Raw genomic sequence first — 20,000 nt, 5'->3', positions numbered from 1 at the left:
CTGGGGTCGAATTTGACCCTTTTACAAAAACTTTTTATATCAGAACTATGACAAAAGAATGCTGGAAAAAAGTGACCATAATTGTTTTGAGGAAATGACAAAAAAAACAAACATAAAAAACATCGCTAAAGGTGACAAAAACTTGTTAAAAAAAAATTGGGGAAAAGTGAAAAAACAGGTCGGGAAACGAGACACAAAAAATGTTTAATTAAACATAATTTCTAAAAACACCAAAAAAGTGACAAAAAAAATTGGCAAAGATGACAAAAACTTGTTAAAAAAAGAATTTGGGGAAAAATGAACGAAAAAAAACATTGTTTAAAAAAAATTTACAATTAAAAAAATGCCCCAAAAGTGCCAAAAAAAACTTTTAAAAAACTTTAAAAAATGACATAATTTTAAAAAAGTGACAAAAGAAATTGGAAAAAGTGCCAAAAAACATCACAAAAGGTGATAAAAAGTTGTTACAAAAAGAATTGGGGAAAAATGAACAAAAAAAACATTGCAAAAAGGGACAAAAAACTTGTTTAAAAAAAATTGACAATTAAAAAAATGCCCCAAAAGTGCCAAAAAAACTTTAAAAAATAAATAAAAAATGACAATTTTAAAAAAGTGACAAAAGAAATCTGAAAAACTGACAAAAATTGGGAAAAAGTAAACTGAAAAAAAAAAAAAAACATCAGGAAAAGCGACAAAAAAAACTTGTTAAAAAATTGACAAAAACATAAATATAAAAAAAACACCAAAAAAGTGACAACATTTTTTGGAATAAAATCGACAAAAACGTTGAGAAAAGTGTAGAAAAAGAGCAACAAAACGTTGCGATTTCGACCCAGAAAAACACAAAGTTGCATGGTCGACTAGATCGATCTATCTATCTATCTATCTATCTATCTATCTATCTATCTATCTATCTATCTATCTATATCTATATCTATATATATCTATCTATCTATATCTATATATCTATCTATATATATCTATATCTATCTATCTATATATATCTATATCTATCTATCTATATCTATATCTATAGATATCTATCTATCTATATCTATATCTATCTATATATTTATCTATATATATATAAAAAGTCCCACTACAGTAGTTTCCAGCCAGCGCAGACTCACCTGCAGGATGTCCAGGGCTCCGAGTTCGGTCCATCGGCCTTTCTCGGGGCTGTACACCTGAGTGCCCTTGATGATGACGGTGTGTGCCGGCAGGTTGACTCCCCAGGCCAGAGTAGCCGTGGACACCAGGACCTGGATGTGCCGATCGGCGAACAGATCCTCCACCAGCGTACGGTCCACTCTGGTCATACCGGCGTGGTGGATCGCAAAGCCGTAGGGCAGCAAGTCCTTCAGCTCCAGGTTCTGGGAAAGAAAGTTCAGGTGTCAGTCTAACAGAGTCCGGACCGAGCTCTAAAGAAACTCTGAATCTGATCAGTTTCGGGGGGGGCAGGGTTTCGGCTCACCTTGCACTGCTCCGCCTCAGTTCTCAACACTTCGGTGGAAGCCGAGCCCTCCCTGAGGAACAGACCCAGCGTGTCCTTCTCCAAACACATGTCCCTCACGGCCCTGGCGGTTTTCCCGGTCTCCTTCCTGGAGTGGACAAAAACTAGCACCTGATGGAGACAAATGAACGTTACTGATGCCCAACCAGACACCATACACACAAACTCACAAGGACTGAAAAAGATTTTTTTTTTTTTATGTAATAGCAATAACCACTGGATGGGGAAAAAAAAAAAAAGTATTTTACAATAACTTTGAATGCAGCACGTGGCTGGCGAGGCGAATTTCAAGTGAACGCAACATCTGGGTTGTTTTTCCCGACAACAGCAGCTGCACACTGGTAGCTAACGGTATGCTAACGTTACCTGCTGCCAAGGGTAGCGTTTACTAGCGTGCCATGCGGCGATGTTTAGGTTGCCTCTAACGTGCGTTTTCGGAGCATCAGAGAGAAGCGCAGGCATTTCAGTGGCACCGAAATCCGTGTTGCTATTCGGTCCGGTAGATTATAACGGTCACTCAATCTAACGCAACGTGACAAAAACTGACGAAAGCCGCGACAAGAAATCTATAGGGCTGTCCTCGACTAAAGAAATTCTTAGTCGACTAACACTTATACGATTTTGTCGACTAATCGATTAGTTGATTTAATCGACAGAGCTGTGCGCTTTGAGAGGTGGTTAAGACTAGAAAAGCACAATATAAATGTAGTTAATTAACCATCTGTAAAACTGAGTTTCTCCACAATTAATATCGCTCAAAACCAACATGGAAAAAGTAGCTATCTTTTTTTGTTAAACTGTGTGTAAAATGAGTGGTGACGTTAAATCACCCTACGGTACCGTCTATTTGCTGGACGGTAAAAGAAGAATTCTAGAGGAAACACTGTACCGCTTTTCACAACGTTTCCGATGCCTTTTTATGCTTTTGACGCACGCTTCGCTCGCGCCGCCTTCTCTCGGCGCACGCTCGCTCTCGGCGCACGCTCGCTCTCGGCGCACGCACGCTCTCGGCGCACGCACGCTCTCGGCGCACGCTCGCTCTCGGCGCACGCTCGCTCTCGGCGCACGCACGCACGCACGCTCTCGCCGCATCAACGCGCTCGTTTCTTGGTGGGAAAACAAGTCACAGAGGACTCACCTGGTTCTTCCCAGCATGCTCCATGATCTTTTCATAGACAATCTCGTTCATGATCTGGAAACGCTTGATGGCCTTTTTCTCGGTGATGCCGACGTAAGTCTGCTCCAGAGGCACGGGGCGGAAACTACACACCAAAAGAAATGTAAACATTGAGTAAATAAAAAATAAAACATTCAGCAGTTATGGAAAGTCTCCAAACCAAGGCTCATTATGTAGAGATGCACCGATTACAACTTTCTAGGCAGATACCGATTTTAGCCGATTCAGATTTAATATTTTCTAACCACTTTACAGCACACGCAAATATTTATTTTCTATCGTTTTCTTTAATAGAACATTTCCACATTTAACACAAGATAATGGCTCGCTATAAAATAGAACAATATGAATTACTCCTGGTGTGGGAAATTCACACATTTAAAGTGCAATGTTATGGAAGAAACATTTCTGGTTATCCCATTGTCAGAAATAACAGACAAATCTATATAGATTTCTGTCAAATGAGGCACAGACTCTCTGCCTTTACTGTACGTGGAGCCTTCATGCTTACTGTCGTGCTTAGTCACCTCTAGAGCTGGGCAATATATGGCTATTATATCGATATCGTGATATGAGACTAGATATCGTCCTAGATTTTGGATATCGTTACATCGTCATATGGCATAAGTGTCTTTTCCTGGTTTTAAAGGCAGCATTACAGTAAAGTGATGTACTTTTCTGAACTTACCAGACTGTTGTAACTGTTCTATTATTCACCTTTACCCACTCAGTCATTAGATCCACATTACTGATGATTATTTATCAAAAATCTCATTGTGTAAATATTTTGTGAAAGCACCAACAGTCAACGCTACAATATCACTGCGGTATCGATATCGAGGTATTTGGTCCAAAATATTGTGATATTTGATTTTCTCCGTATCGCCCAGCCCTAGTCACCCCCCGCCCCCCAAAAGGCCCATTGTGAGTCAGGATAAAACCTGTCTGTTGTCTCGTACCTGTTGTCGAAGTAGAAGAGTCCCTTTGCGGGGTCAACGCGCAGGCAGGTGGCCACGTCCTCGTAGTTGGGCAGCGTGGCGCTGAGTCCGAGCAGACGCACGTCCTCCTGGGTCAGCTCCACGTTTCGGATCGTCCTGGCAACCAGGGACTCCAGCACCGGGCCGCGGTCGTCGTGGAGAAGGTGGATCTCATCCTGCACGCCACAGGGTCACGTTAAATCACCTGCACTTACATCGGTTTCAACATGGTGTCTCTCTGTGTGTGTGTGTGTGTGTGTGTGTGTGTGTGTGTCTCTGTGTGTGTGTGTGTGAGACTGTGTGTGTGTGTGTGTGTCTGAGACTGTGTGTGTGTGTGTGTGTGAGACTGTGTGTGTGTGTGTGTGTCTGAGACTGTGTGTGTGTGTGTGTGAGACTGTGTGTGTGGGAGACTGTGTATGTGTGTGACTGACTGACTGTGCGTGCGTCTCTGTGTGTGTCTGTGTGCCTGACTATGTGTGTGTGTGTCTGTCTGTGTGACTGACTGACAGTGTGTGTGTGTCTCTGTGCGTGCGTCTCTGTGTGTGTGAGACTGTGTGTGTGTCTGTGGGAGACTGTGTGTGTGTGTGTGTGTGTGTGTGTGTGTGTGTGTGTGTGTGTGTGTGTGTGTGTGTGTGTGTGCGCGTCTCTGTTTGTGTGTGTGTGTGTGTGTCTGTCTGTGCGTGTGTGCGTCTGTGTGACTGACTGACAGTGTGTGTGTGTGTGTGTGCGTCTGTGCGTGTGTGTGTGTCTGTGTGTGACTGTCTGTGTGTGTGCGTCTGTGTGTGTGTGTGACTGTCTGTGTGTGTGTGTGTGTGTGTGTGTGTGTGTCTGTCGTGCGTCTCTGTGTGTGTGTGTGTGTCTGTGTGTGTGCGTCTGTGTGACTGACTGACTCACTGACTGACAGTGTGTGTGTGTGTGCGTCTGTGTCGCGTGTGTGTGTGTGTGTGTGTGTGTGTGTGTGTGTGTCTGTGTGTGTGTGTGTGTGTGTGTGTGTGTGTGTGTGACTGTCTGTGTGTGTGTGTGTGTGTGTGACTGTCTGTGTGTGTGTGTGTCTGTGTGTGTGTGTGTGTGCGTGCGTGCGTGAGACGACGATGACTTACGATGATGATGAGCCTCACTAGCTGGGTGTAGGTTCTCTCTCCCCCTTTCCGTGTGATGATGTCCCATTTCTCGGGGGTGCAGACGATGATCTGAGTGGCGTTGATCTCCTCCTTACAGAGCTGGTGGTCGCCCGTCAGCTCCGACACCGTGATGCCGTAACTGGCCAAGCGCTGCGCCGAGAAAAGAAAGACCCAACCAAACGGTTTACTTCCAACAACGTGCAGAAGAATAAACATAAAATACAAGACCCAAACGTAGTTCACTATAGCCCAGAAGCCTAACGGTAGGTTTCCACACAGCGAAATTTCGCTTTGCTCTCATTGAGGTCGAATGGAGACGAAATTCGCCCTGATTGGGGCGAGATCAGAATCAGAATCAGAAAAGCTTTATTGCCAAGTATGTTTACACACACGAGGGATGTGTCGTGGTATCGTAGGTGCAGGTCACATTAAAGCATTAAAGCAACATGCACAAACACACCGAGTCGCCATATGCGGCGCCATCACAACTCTCTCCTAACTCTCGCAGATACAGCATGACATGAGGAGAGGGGAGGGAAACAAAAAAGCGGCTCTCAGACTGTCCTCATTAAGATAAGAACAGTTTGGGAACAGGAAAAAACACCTCAGCACATAAGCACACAACAGTACATTTGCACTGCTGCACCTAACATAACACAACATAACACAATACAACATAACACAATACAACATAACACAATACAACATAACACAACACAACACAATACAACATAACACAACATAACACAATACAACATAACATAACACAACATAACACAATACAACACAACACAACACAACACAACACAACACAACACAACACAACACAACATAACATAACATAACACAACATAACACAACATAACACAACACAACACAACACAACACAACACAACACAACACAACACAACACAACACAACACAACACAACACAACACAACATAACATAACACAACATAACACAACATAACACAACATAACATAACACAACACAATACAACATAACACAATACAACATAACATAACACAACATAACATAACACAACATAACACAATACAACATAACATAACACAACATAACACAATACAACATAACATAACACAACACAATACAACATAACATAACACAACATAACACAATACAACATAACATAACACAACATAACATAACACAACATAACACAATACAACATAACATAACACAACACAATACAACATAACATAACACAACATAACACAACACAACATAACATAACATAACACAACACAATACAACATAACACAACATAACACAACACAACACAACACAACATAACACAACATAACATAACACAACATAACACAATACAACATAACATAACACAACATAACACAATACAACATAACATAACACAACACAATACAACATAACATAACACAACATAACACAATACAACATAACATAACACAACATAACATAACACAACATAACACAATACAACATAACATAACACAACACAACACAATACAACATAACATAACACAACATAACATAATACAACATAACAAATGTACAGTTGCACATTTCGCCGATGAGAGCGAATCGCCGAGGGGAGCGAAATAAAATTGAAAAAGTTTAACTTTATTCAAATGAGGACCACTCGAGAACCAATCGGGTCCGTGTGTTTGTGTTTGGAGGTGGGAGTTACAAAAAAAGATGGCGGAGGTTATCAGCGCCGTATCATGAAAATTTTGATGCGATTAAAATGTTTCTACACGAACATCGGTACTTCTATCAACACGAATTGTGTTTTATACGACACACAGACTTAGTTAGGGCACATACACCACTAAATAGACAACTGTATATGTTAGTTTAAACGCTCAAACTTTTCAGCTAGCCGACAGGCTAATCGCTAGCATGTTCGGACATTGGATTTCATTGTAGCCTAGCCAGGCAGCTAGCTAGCTAGGCTACTTGTGCATTTGTTTGATTACATGTTTTGTTTTTTGTTGCGAACATTGACGCTTGTAGCAACACGGATTGTTGTTTATATGTCACACGAACTTAAACAGGGCGAACACACACCACCAAACAGACCACTGGAGATAGTTTAAACACTCAAAATGATTCAGCTAGCCGACAGGTCAACCGCTAGCATGTTCGGACATTGCATTTCATTGTAAGCATAGCAAGGCAGCTAGGCTACATAGCCAGGTTACCAGAGCATTTATGAGCTAACGTTTTACCGATGGTTGAAACATGTAGCGGACTTGCGTGTTGTTTTTGCAACCACGCCCCCGAGGCAAACTTTCGTTGGCCGAAATTCGTTGGAACCCTACCGTAAGATCACACGACCAGGCTCTGCTGGTAGTCCCTCGTGTCAGACTAAAGCAGAGAGGGGAGCGGGTCTGTGGAACTCCCTGCCTTTAGAGATTAGAACAGCCCCCAGCCTTGCTATCTTCAAGTCGTTGGTAAAAACCTACTTATTCTTATTAGCGTATTGATTTCCTCTTTAGGGTGGTCCTTCTTTTGTATACTTGAGTCTGTGTTTTAAGGTTGCTCTTAGCTTTGTTGTTTTTATTCCGTGTTTTTGCTTTGTCTTGCTGGTTTTATGTTTATACATGCTTGCTCTGTAAAGCACTTTGGTCTGTCTAGCAGCTGTTTAAATGTGCTATATAAATAAATGAACTTGAACTATAGGGCTGTGCTCGATTGAAGAAATTTTTAGTCGACTAACGCTCATTCAATCGTACCGACTGATCGATTAGTTGATTTAATCGACAGATCTGTCGAGTTTCTCCGCAAAGTCGTGCTAAAAGCACCACTTTAATTCTTGTGTTTACCAGAGATGTGCTCGTACGTTTCTTGGAAATAAGTCATTCAGCATGAAAACAGCATCAGACATGACTAATGGACTAAAGAGATCTAAGCTGACTAAGACCAAAACCAACGATTAGTCGATTAGTCGACTAATCGACTAAGAGAGAGCAGCTCTAGTTCACTATGAAAAAAGAAATCCGTAACACTCTTGTCCTTTACATCTTTTTATGGGGGTATTTTTAGGCCTTTATTTCCACAGGACAGCTGAAGACATGAAGGGGGAGAGAGAGAGGGATGGACGACATGCATCGAGGGGTCAACCTCTATATATGGGCGCCTGCTCTACCAACTGAGCTAACCCGGCCACGTCCTTTACATCCCTAACTCCTCATTTACAGGCTGTGGACCGGCTCCGCTGCGTGCTCTGCCGTCCGTCAATAACCACCAGGTCCGGATTTGTCGCGGCACGGCTGCGGCCACGACTGACAGCTGAAGTCACGAGGACCCCCAACGAGATCTCACGAGGACCCAACGAGATCTCGCGAATTCACGCAGAATAGAACCACAAAACCAGCACCAGTTAGTTTCCATCCAGAGGAGTAGAGGGGGAACAGCTCTGTGCTGTGTGTTCAAGGTGTAGTAGCAGGGAGAGCACGCTGGATTTTATTTTGAAAATTAAAGGGATGTTTTATTTTGTTTCTGTGCTCGGCTTTCTGTCCCGCAAATTGGGTACATTATTGAAAAAAAAAAAAGTTTTAGAACCACTGACATGAAGTACTTATTCGTCGACTTTTAGGGGGTTAAGTAAAGTAAGAAAGTAACAGAGACAAGTAAATCACACAGTAACTTGAAGTTAAATGTATGTAAATCTGTGCAGGACAAGAGCTGTGGCTCACCTTGCTGAAACTTCCCACCATCTCCTGTACCAGTGAACGCATCGGAGCAATGTAGATGATTTTGAAGTCGTCCACGTTGATGGTCCCGTCCAGGTTTATGTGCTTTCCGATCTCTCTCAGCATCGCCATCAGAGCCACGTTGGTCTTACCGGCTCCCTGTGAGCACAAAGAACAACCACATTAAAGGTCTCGTATTAGGGGACCACTAAGGTCTACATAAAAGAGACTTCAGATACAGTATTAGGGGACCACTAAGGTCTACATAAAAGAGACTTCAGATACAGTATTAGGGGACCACTAAGGTCTACATAAAAGAGACTTCAGATACAGTATTAGGGGACCACTAAGGTCTACATAAAAGAGGCTTCAGATACAGTATTAGGGGACCACTAAGGTCTACATAAAAGAGACTTCAGATACAGTATTAGGGGACCACTAAGGCCTATATAAAAGAGACTTCAGATACAGTATTAGGGGACCACTAAGGTCTATATAAAAGAGACTTCAGATACAGTATTAGGGGACCACTAAGGTCTATATAAAAGAGACTTCAGATACAGTATTAGGGGACCACTAAGGTCTACATAAAAGAGACTTCAGATACAGTATTAGGGGACCACTAAGGCCTATATAAAAGAGACTTCAGATACAGTATTAGGGGACCACTAAGGTCTATATAAAAGAGACTTCAGATACAGTATTAGGGGACCACTAAGGTCTATATAAAAAGAGACTTCAGATACAGTATTAGGGGACCACTAAGGTCTATATAAGAGATTTCAGATACAGTATTAGGGGACCACTAAGGTCTACATAAAAGAGACTTCAGATACAGTATTAGGGGACCACTAAGGCCTATATAAAAGAGACTTCAGATACAGTATTAGGGGACCACTAAGGTCTATATAAGAGATTTCAGATACAGTATTAGGGGACCACTAAGGTCTATATAAAAGAGACTTCAGATACAGTATTAGGGGACCACTAAGGTCTATATAAAGAGACTTCAGATACAGTATTAGGGGACCACTAAGGCCTATATAAAAGATACTTCAGATACAGTATTAGGGGACCACTAAGGTCTATATAAAAGAGACTTCAGATACAGTATTAGGGGACCACTAAGGTCTATATAAAAGAGACTTCAGATACAGTATTAGGGGACCACTAAGGTCTATATAAAAGAGACTTCAGATACAGTATTAGGGGACCACTAAGGTCTATATAAAAGAGACTTCAGATACAGTATTAGGGGACCACTAAGGTCTATATAAAAGAGACTTCAAAGAGCACCATGTCATGGGACCTTTAAGCCATTGCTGATTTAATTCACTAACTTACCATGCAATAACATTGGGAAAAACCAGTCAGAAAACTTTTTAGCTTGGACTGAAGTTTGCTTACCGTAGGCGCACACACGAGCAGGTTCTCGTCTGTCTCCAGGGTCGTCTTGTACAGTTTGCTCTGGATGCGGTTCAGGGTTTTGAACCCTTCAAATCCAGCCTGCGCATATTTCGGCAGCTTCTCGATGGGAACGAGCACCTGAAGACACAACCAAATGCTGAATGAAGGACACGGACACATCTACACATGTAGAGTAGTAGAGTAGTTAATGTGCTTACTATATAGGGACCTGTCTAATGTATATAAGAGTATTACTATATAGGGACCTGTCTAATGTATATAAGAGTATTACTATATAGGGACCTGTCTAATGTATATAAGAGTATTACTATATAGGGACCTGTCTAATGTATATAAGAGTATTACTATATAGGGACCTGTCTAATGTATATGAGAGCATTACTATATAGGGACCTGTCTAATGTATATGAGAGCATTACTATATAGGGACCTGTCTAATGTATATGAGAGCATTACTATATAGGGACCTGTCTAATGTATATGAGAGCATTACTATATAGGGACCTGTCTAATGTATATGAGAGAGTATTACTATATAGGGACCTGTCTAATGTTTATGAGAGAGTATTACTATATAGGGACCTGTCTAATGTATATGAGAACATTACTATATAGGGACCTGTCTAATGTTTATGAGAGCATTACTATATAGGGACCTGTCTAATGTATATGAGAGCATTACTATATAGGGACCTGTCTAATGTATATGAGAGTATTACTATATAGGGACCTGTCTAATGTATATGAGAGCATTACTATATAGGGACCTGTCTAATGTATATGAGAGCATTACTATATAGGGACCTGTCTAATGTATAGAGCATTACTATATAGGGACCTGTCTAATGTATATGAGAGCATTACTATATAGGGACCTGTCTAATGTATATGAGAGAGTATTACTATATAGGGACCTGTCTAATGTTTATGAGAGAGTATTACTATATAGGGACCTGTCTAATGTATATTAGAGAGTATTACTATATAGGGACCTGTCTAATGTTTATGAGAGAGTATTACTATATAGGGACCTGTCTAATGTATGTGAGAGCATTACTATATAGGGACCTGTCTAATGTTTATGAGAGAGTATTACTATATAGGGACCTGTCTAATGTATATGAGAGCATTACTATATAGGGACCTGTCTAATGTATATGAGAGTATTACTATATAGGGACCTGTCTAATGTATATGAGAGCATTACTATATAGGGACCTGTCTAATGTATATGAGAGCATTACTATATAGGGACCTGTCTAATGTATATGAGAGCATTACTATATATGGACCTGTCTAATGTATATGAGAGTATTACTATATAGGGACCTGTCTAATGTATATGAGAGTATTATTATATAGGGACCTGTCTAATGTATATGAGAGCATTACTATATAGGGACCTGTCTAATGTATGTGAGAGTATTACTATATAGGGACCTGTCTAATGTATATGAGAGCATTACTATATAGGGACCTGTCTAATGTATGTGAGAGTATTACTATATAGGGACCTGTCTAATGTATATGAGAGCATTACTATATAGGGACCTGTCTAATGTATATGAGAGAGTATTACTATATAGGGACCTGTCTAATGTATATGAGAGCATTACTATATAGGGACCTGTCTAATGTATATGAGCATTTCCTCTCTAACTGGGAGGTTTTATAAAGAATATGTTTAGATCATTTCCTCTCTAACTGGGAGGTTTTATAAAGAATATGTTTAGATCATTTCCTCTCTAACTGGGAGGTTTTATAAAGAATATGTTTAGGTCATTTCCTCTCTAACTGGGAGGTTTTATAAAGGATATGTTTAGGACATTTCCTCTCTAACTGGGAGCTTTTGGGACTGACTGGTGGGATTGCTGTGGACGAAATACACACGGAGATACACTGCTAACAGCCAATGAGGCTTAACCACGTATCAGTTCATTTAATGAGATGCAGACCTTAAATCGGACTTTTGAGAAGCCCCGATTTAAAGAAATGCAAACATCCCAGAGCGTTTTTTTTTTTTTTTCCCAAAGCTGGCTAAGTTTTCCGTAATGAGACACAAAAATGCAACAGACCTCATCGTCAGCAAAGGGCTTGGGCTTGAGGGCGGGCACGTGGACTTCTTCGTAACCTTTGCGCTGTTTGCGAAACGAGCCGTCCGGCAGCTGGCAGCGCTTGTTGGCCATGAAGTGGCTCCCCTGGGTGAAGGCCAGGTCGTCGAGGTCCAGCAGCTGTCTGGGGGCCATCGACTGCGCCACAAACAGAACAACACGTCAGGGCTGTGCAATTAATTGAAATTTAAAATCGTGATTATGATTTCTGCTCCCAACGATCACACTGCAGAAAGAGATGTATTAAAAATGACAACATGTGTTGTCCCTGAACTGAACACACTCACCACACGTTTTAAATTCTACACACGTTGTGTCATTTTTTAACACAAGAGATGTCTCATCTCTTTTTGCAGTGTATTCTCAAAGACTTCGGTAAGGAGACAATAAAAAAAATTAGATGTAAATACTTAAAATTTCCTGTCCCGCCAAAGGTGAAAGAAATGCAATTAAAAAATATGAATAGGATTTATCCCACTAATGATTTCTTAAAACAGAGATTTAAAATGGATGTAGGAAACTGTACACTGCAAAAAGAGATGTGTTAAAAATGACACAACGTGTAGAATTTTAACACATGTGGTGAGTGTGTTCAGGGACTACACATGTGTCATTTTTAAACATCTCTTTTTGCTGTGCACAAAAACAGAATAAATCGAGAAAAAACAATTATTTAGCTCTGATTTTCTGTCGTGTTCTGAATGAAAAAATAAGGTTGAAATAGGACAAGTATTAGGGCAAATTTCACAGTTGTATGTGTTGTTTTTTTTACTGTTGATTTATTTAACTAGTTCTTTCCAGAAGTCAACGAGTAATCGGACTTCAGGGTTAGTAATCTCAGGTTAGCTTATAGCGAACATAACCAGGCAGCTCGCGTGATCGCAGACGATACGCGAGCGTCATTTACCTCTCCGTGGTCGACGTCCATGGCGTCGTCAGCGCGAGACTTCCTCAACCTCTCCCGGCGAGATCGCTCCTCCTAAAAACACCCAAAAACACATGAATATCAGACGAGACTCATCCATTAGTTAGAGAGGAGTGGGAGGTGTTGAGTATCATCACCCATCACTGTCAGAATGCTCATATGTCTGTCTGTGTGAGAGTGTGTGTAGGTTTTGGTACGTGTGTGTGTGTGTGTGTGTGTGTGTGTGTGTGTGTGTGTGTGTGTGTGTGTGTGTGTGGGAGAGAGAGAGAGAGAGAGAGAGAGAGAGAGAGAGAGAGAGAGAGAGAGACAGAGAGAGAGAGAGAGAGAGAGAGAGAGAGAGAGAGACAGAGAGAGAGAGAGAGAGAGAGAGAGAGAGAAAGAGAGACAGAGAGAGAGAGGAGAGAGAGATAACAGAGAGAGACAGAGAGAGAGAGAGAGGAGAGACAGAGAGAGAGAGACAGAGAGAGAGAGAGAGAGAGATAGTGGACAGAGAGAGAGAGAGAGAGAGTATATATTGTGAGAGAGTATATATATATATATATATATATATATATGCAGACAGAGAGAGATATATATATAGAGAGAGGCAGAGAGAGAGAGACAGAGATATGTTATATATATATACAGAGAGAGAGACAGAGACAGAGAGAGACAGAGAGTATATATATATATCAGAGAGAGAGAGACAGAGAGAGAGAGACAGAGTATATATAGTGCTATATGCACAGAGCAGAGACAGAGACAGAGAGAGAGAGACAGAGAGACAGCAGGACAGAGAGTATAAAGACAGAGAGAGTATATATATATATATATAGTATAGAGAGAGAGAGAGAGAGAGAGAGAGACAGAGAGAGAGAGAGAGAGGGACAGAAAGAGAGACAGAGAGAGAGAGAGTAATAGAGAGAGAGAGAGAGAGAGAGAGAGAGACAGAGAGAGAGAGAGTAGTGAGAGGGCCAGAGAGAGACAGAGAGAGAGAGACAGAGAGGACAGAGAGAGAGACAGAGAGAGAGGACAGAGAGAGAGAGAGAGAGACAGAGAGAGAGGGAGACAGAGACAGAGAGAGACAGAGAGAGAGAGACAGAGAGGACAGAGAGAGAGACAGAGACAGAGAGAGAGAGACAGAGAAAGAGAGACAGAGACACAGAGAGAGAGAGAGAGGACAGAGAGAGAGAGACAGAGAGAGAGAAAGAGACAGAGAGAGAGAGAGACAGAGAGAGACAGAGAGAGAGACAGAGAGAGAGACAGAGAGAAAGAGACAGAGAGAGCAGGACAGAGAGAGAGTATATATATATATTTGGTATATAATGCAGCACAGAGTGAGGAGAGAAAAAAGAGACAGAGGCAGAGAGAGAGAGAGACAGAGGCAGAGACAGAGAGACAGAGAGAGAGAGACCAGAGAGAGAGCACTGCAGAGAGAGGAGAAAAGAGACAGAGAGACAGGAGAGAGAGACAGTGAGAGAGAGAAAAGAGACAGAGAGAGAGAGACAGAGAGAGAGACAGAGAGAAGAGAAAAAGAGACAGAGAGAGAGAGAGAGAGACAGAGAGAGAGAGAGACAGAGAGACAGAGAGAGAGAGACAGAGAGAGAGAGAGACAGAGAGAGAGACAGAGAGAGAGAGAGACCGAGAGAGAGAGAGACAGAGAGAGACAGAGAGAGAGAGAGAGACAGAGAGAGAGACAGAGAGAGAGAGAGAGAGAGTGTGTCTGTAAGTTTTGGTACACTGAGTCTGTGTGAGTGTGTGTGCGTGCGTATGCGTGTAGGTTTTGGTACACAGAGTGTGTGTGTGTGTGTGTAGTTTGTCTGTGTGACTGTGTGTGTATGTGTGTGTATGTGCATGCGTATGCTTGTCTGTGTGTAGGTTTTGATACACAGAGTGTGTGTGTGTGAGAGAGTTTGTGTGACTGTGTGTGTGTATGTGCGTGCGTATGCGTGTGTGTGTGTGTGTCTGTGTGTAGGTCTTGGTACACTGAGTGAGTGTGTGTGTGTGTGTGTGTGTGTGTGTGTGTAGGTCTTGGTACACTGAGTGAGTGTGTGTGTGTGTGTGTGTGTGTGTGTGTGTGTGTGTCTGTGCGTGTGTCGATTAGTTGTCTACTATTAAATTAATCTCCAACTGTTTTTGATATTCGATTCGAGTCATTTTTTTTTTTATGAAAGAAAAGTCAAAGATGTGTGATGTCAGCTTGTTAAATGTGAAGTTGTTCTAGTGTCTCCTCTCCTCTGGGACAGGAAACTGTCTGAGACGTATATCAGTAACTTGTGTACCCGGATGATGTCCTCCTTCTCCGTCTCCTGCAGCTGGTACAGGATCTTCGACAGCTCCTGGTCAGACTCCATCTTTCCTGTGATGCGCTCCTTCTCCGCCTCGCTCTGAGCGCTCGCCAGCATGGTACAATACTGGACTGGTAGTCACAGAGAAAGAGAGAAAGAAAGAAGGGGATTAACCAGCGCTGGAAAAGGTATTCAGATCCTTTACTGCAGTACAAGTACTAATACCACACTGTAATAATACTCTGTTACTAGTTAAAGTCCTGCAGTGAAAATGTGACTTCAGTAACAGTGTGTAAGGACCATCAGGAGGATGTAGTTAAAGGATTAACAGTAAAGAAGAATCCTCATGTTGCAGAAAGTGGAAACTATCCAAACAGTCAATCAACTTCACTTCTGTCTCCTTCTGTCTCTTTTCTTTACCTTCTGTCTCTTTACTTTCTGTCTCTTTCTTGTCTCTGTCTTTGTCTCGTCTTCGGTTTCTTTCGTTCCTTTCTGTCTCTTTCCTTTTCCGTCTCCTTCTTTCCTTTCCGTCTCCTTCTTTCCTTTCTGTCTCTCTCCTTCTTTCCTTTCTGTCTCTCTCCTTCTTTCCTTTCTGTCTCTCTCCTTCCTTCCTTTCTGTCTCTCTCCTTCCTTCCTTTCTCTCTCCTTCCTTTCTGTCTCTCTCGTTCCTTCCTGTCTCTCTCGTTCCTTTCTGTCTCTCTCGTTCCTTTCTGTCTCTCGTTCCTTCCTGTCTCTCTCGTTCCTTTCTGTCTCTCTCGTTCCTTCCTGTCTCTCTCGTTCCTTCCTGTCTCTCTCGTTCCTTCCTGTCTCTCTCGTTCCTTCCTGTCTCTCTCGTTCCTTTCTTTCTCTCTCGTTCCTTTCTTTCTCTCTCGTTCCTTTCTTTCTCTTTCTCTCGGTCTTCCAGCTGGACTTGTAGGCCGTCATATTGTTGGCTAGTTTACTTTATAATAACTTTACTAGTAACTTTATAGTAGAAGTAGAAAGTGATATGAAAAGAAAAGACTCAAGTAAAGTACAAGTACCTCAACATTTGGTACTGAAGTATACAGTATACTGGAGTAAATGTACTTAGTTACATTCCCGCGCTGTGATTACCAAGGATCTGAAAGGACTTACTCATGCGGCGATGCTGGCGGAGGATTTTGATGAAATCGAAGGTGTTGAAGCCCAGCAGCAGCACCAGCTGGTTCTCACACTCTCGGTCATCGCTGGCGGTCTGCGGAAACACAGACAGACAGACAGACAGACAGACAGACAGACAGACAGACAAACAGGTGAGCCAGGAAACATTTGCACCGGCACTATGCTGCATTTTTAATAAACTTTCATAATCGGATGACATCTCTCACCCGCGCCGGAGGTTCAACCTGAGCCTGAACCACAAATAAAACACTTCATCTGAACAGAGACTTCCCATTCTGGGTAACAGGCTTTATAACTTACATTTTAACCAGTCCTTCCACAAAAATATAACTTACATTTTAACCAGTCCTTCCACAAAAATATAACTTACATTTTAACCAGTCCTTCCACAAAAATATAACTTACATTTTAACCAGTCCTTCCACAAAAATGCTGAGCTTCTTTTATGTGATTGTTGCGGGGCAAAAATCCTTGATTATGAGACACGTTTTCTTAAAAAATGCGATGGAATATGCTATATATGATATTTATGCAATTTTATGCGATAAAACTGCAGGAACTTGCAAAAGCTGCAGTTTGATGAATAATGACGTCACTTCATAACGTTCCCATGGCAACAAGGGAAAATTGCTGCTCTTGTGTGAGGTAAACGCAACATTTTTCTACTTTCTGCTGAGATATGTTACGGGACTTTTTTGCAATGAAAATGCGGGGGTTATGAAATCATGCGAGCACCGCATATTTTGCACGGAAATCTGCAATTTATGTGCCGAAAGTGCGGCTTTATTGAAAAAAATGCGGACTTTGGCTGATTATGCGTTATTTTCTCGATCGCATAATCGCGTTTTGTCTCTCTCTCACACACACACACACACAGAGACACACACACTCTCAATCACACACACAGAGACACACACACACACTCTCTCAATCATACACACTCACTCACACACACACACAAACTCTCACTCACTCACACACAGACTCTCAATCACACAGACACTCGCACACACACACACACACTCTCGCTCACACACACACACACTCACTACACACACACACACACACACACTCTCGCTCACACACACACACTCTCGCTCACACACACACACACACACTCTCGCTCACACACACATATACACAGACACACACACTGACTCTCAATCACACACAGACACACACACACAAACTCACTCACTCACACATACATATACACACAGACTCACTCACACACACACTCTCGCTCACACACACACTCTCGCTCACACACACACACACACACACACACACACACACAGAGACACATACACACACAGACTCACTCTCGCTCACACACACATATACACGCAGAGACACACACACAGACTCTCTCACACACACACACACACACACACACACAGACACACACAGACACTCACACACAAACTCTCTCACTCACTCACACACATACATATACACAGAGACACACACACTCTCACAGAGACACACACACACTCTCGCTCACACACAGAGACACACACACACAGACAGAGACACACACACACACTCTCGCTCACACACATATACACACACACACACACACACAGACTCACACACACACTCACAGAGACACACACACACACACCTCGCTCACACACATATACACACACACACACAGACTCTCACTCACACTCACAGAGACACACACACACACACTCTCGCTCACACACATATACACACAGACTCTCACTCACACACAGACACACACACACACACACACACACACACACACACACACACACTTCAGACGTTTAAACACACAAGCTGTCCACCTCTTGTTTTTGGTAGACCTGCCACTACATATTAAATAGGTAAACAATGTTTACCTCAAACATATACAGGCAAAACCATATTTATTTATGCATGTGTGTGTGGTACTGTGGAGGAAGAATGACAGCCCTGACCGATATATACGGCTCGGCCCTGACATGTAGAAGGTCACAGCAGCCCAGACGCCAGGCGTACCTTGAGGATTTCTAGGACTTCGTCAGCCTTCTTTTGGGAGACGATGGCATCGTCGTAGAAACGGCTGAGCTGGCGCTGGAGCCAGAAGGCGTCGATGTCTCGAGGATGGAGGTCCTTCTTCTTCACGGTCATCACGTCGCCTGTGGCCCCGAGCTGGATGAAGAGACATTTGTTAACTTTCGGTTTTATTGAACATGTTGAAAAAAGACATAAAGTTAAACTCATAAGCAATTCGCATCCATCAGTCTCCAGGTTTAAAAGGGACCTGGACCCTATATGTTCCTGTGTTTCTGTGTCTGAGTGACTGATGGGAACAACCATCTCTGACAGTGGTCCTGTATTAAGAGAGATCGCTGCAGTCGGCAGCGGAGAAACAAGCTGCAATGTGAGTTAATAGGACAATTGTCCAGCTTGTATTTACCTTCACAGTTCTGTTTTTGCTGCTGACAGACTCAGATTATTATTCTAAGTGTCTGACAACATTATGGAAAGGATCCCTACAGAGGTAGACCTTTAAAACCTCTTTGAGACCTTTTTGTTTAACCACAAACAGCTCTGAAGTTGCTAGCACTAAACCCACCAGGGTCCATTTAAAAAAGCAGTACTTTTAGCGTGTATAGAGCCAACATATGTTCACATGTAAATCTGTGTGTTTATTTCAACCAAAACTAGAGTTCTGATGGTTATAACAGTGGAAAGACGACCCAAAACGGCTTTTCATAGTTTTTTTGTTCATATTTTGTTCCGGCGACTTTGAATGAAGTGTGTTTTACGATGCTAAAATTACTGTTTATTTACATGGAGTCTGGTGGAGATATGCTGGCTCTGTACACGCTAAAAGTCCTGATTATTTACATGGAGTCTGGTGGAGATATTCTGGCTCTATACACGCTAAAAGTCCTGATTATTTACATGGAGTCTGGTGGAGATATGCGGGCTCTATACACGCTAAAAGTCCTGATTATTTACATGGAGTCTGGTGGACATATGCTGGCTCTGTACACGCTAAAAGTCCTGATTATTTACATGGAGTCTGGTGGAGATATGCTGGCTCTATACACGCTAAAAGTCCTGATTATTTACATGGAGTCTGGTGGGTTTAGCGAACGCAAATTTTCGCCGATGTTTTTATGTTTCAAAAAAGGATCTTACTCTTTAACAGAAAGGTCAACCTCCTTAGAAATCCATCCCATAATGTTGTCAGACACTTAGAATAATAATCTGAGTCCGTCAGCGGCTAAACGAGAACTTTTGTGAAGGTAAATACAAGCTGCACAATTGCCCTCAACTGCTTCGTAGTACAGGCCTCGGCTCACAGCCAAATCTGGTTAAATTCGGTACGGTTATAGATTCAGATGCTGCACTTACATTGGCTGAAAGAGCGCAGCCCACTCCAGCCTCCTCTCCCTCGCTGTCTTCATCCGAGTGTTCGTCTCGGACTTCTCCAAACTGGTCTTCATCGCCCTCCTGAATCACAAGGAAAAGAAAGTCAGCGACTAGGTACGTAACGTCAGTTTTAATCCACTTGTTTTGGAGATATTTGTTTCTATGTATTTACTAGGGCTGCTCATCTTAGTGGAGTAGTCGACTAATCGGTCGTTTTGGTCTTAGTCAACTTACAGTACAGGCCAAAAGTTT

At 42.1% G+C, this 20,000-nt stretch overlaps 1 protein-coding gene across 1 annotated transcript in view; it reads right to left on the bottom strand.

Moving 5' to 3' along the window:
* The window catches only part of snrnp200 (small nuclear ribonucleoprotein 200 (U5)), a 76,100-nt gene that overhangs the window by 45,098 nt on the left and 11,002 nt on the right, over positions 1 to 20,000 (bottom strand). The window contains exons 6-18 of the mRNA XM_039804395.1: positions 19,731 to 19,829; positions 18,363 to 18,515; positions 16,332 to 16,431; positions 15,210 to 15,346; positions 12,931 to 13,002; positions 11,988 to 12,161; positions 9,892 to 10,029; positions 8,488 to 8,643; positions 4,768 to 4,938; positions 3,650 to 3,843; positions 2,652 to 2,775; positions 1,475 to 1,624; positions 1,131 to 1,373 (exon numbers count right to left, since the gene is read on the bottom strand). Coding sequence (XP_039660329.1) covers positions 1,131 to 1,373; positions 1,475 to 1,624; positions 2,652 to 2,775; positions 3,650 to 3,843; positions 4,768 to 4,938; positions 8,488 to 8,643; positions 9,892 to 10,029; positions 11,988 to 12,161; positions 12,931 to 13,002; positions 15,210 to 15,346; positions 16,332 to 16,431; positions 18,363 to 18,515; positions 19,731 to 19,829 — 1,911 coding nt within the window. The remainder of the gene's footprint in view (positions 1 to 1,130; positions 1,374 to 1,474; positions 1,625 to 2,651; positions 2,776 to 3,649; positions 3,844 to 4,767; positions 4,939 to 8,487; positions 8,644 to 9,891; positions 10,030 to 11,987; positions 12,162 to 12,930; positions 13,003 to 15,209; positions 15,347 to 16,331; positions 16,432 to 18,362; positions 18,516 to 19,730; positions 19,830 to 20,000) is intronic.

Source organism: Perca fluviatilis, chromosome 6 (assembly GCF_010015445.1).
Source record: "Perca fluviatilis chromosome 6, GENO_Pfluv_1.0, whole genome shotgun sequence".
NCBI lineage: Eukaryota > Metazoa > Chordata > Actinopteri > Perciformes > Percidae > Perca > Perca fluviatilis.
Note: the sequence above shows the minus strand (reverse complement) of the source record. Positions and strands in the feature narration are given on the sequence as shown.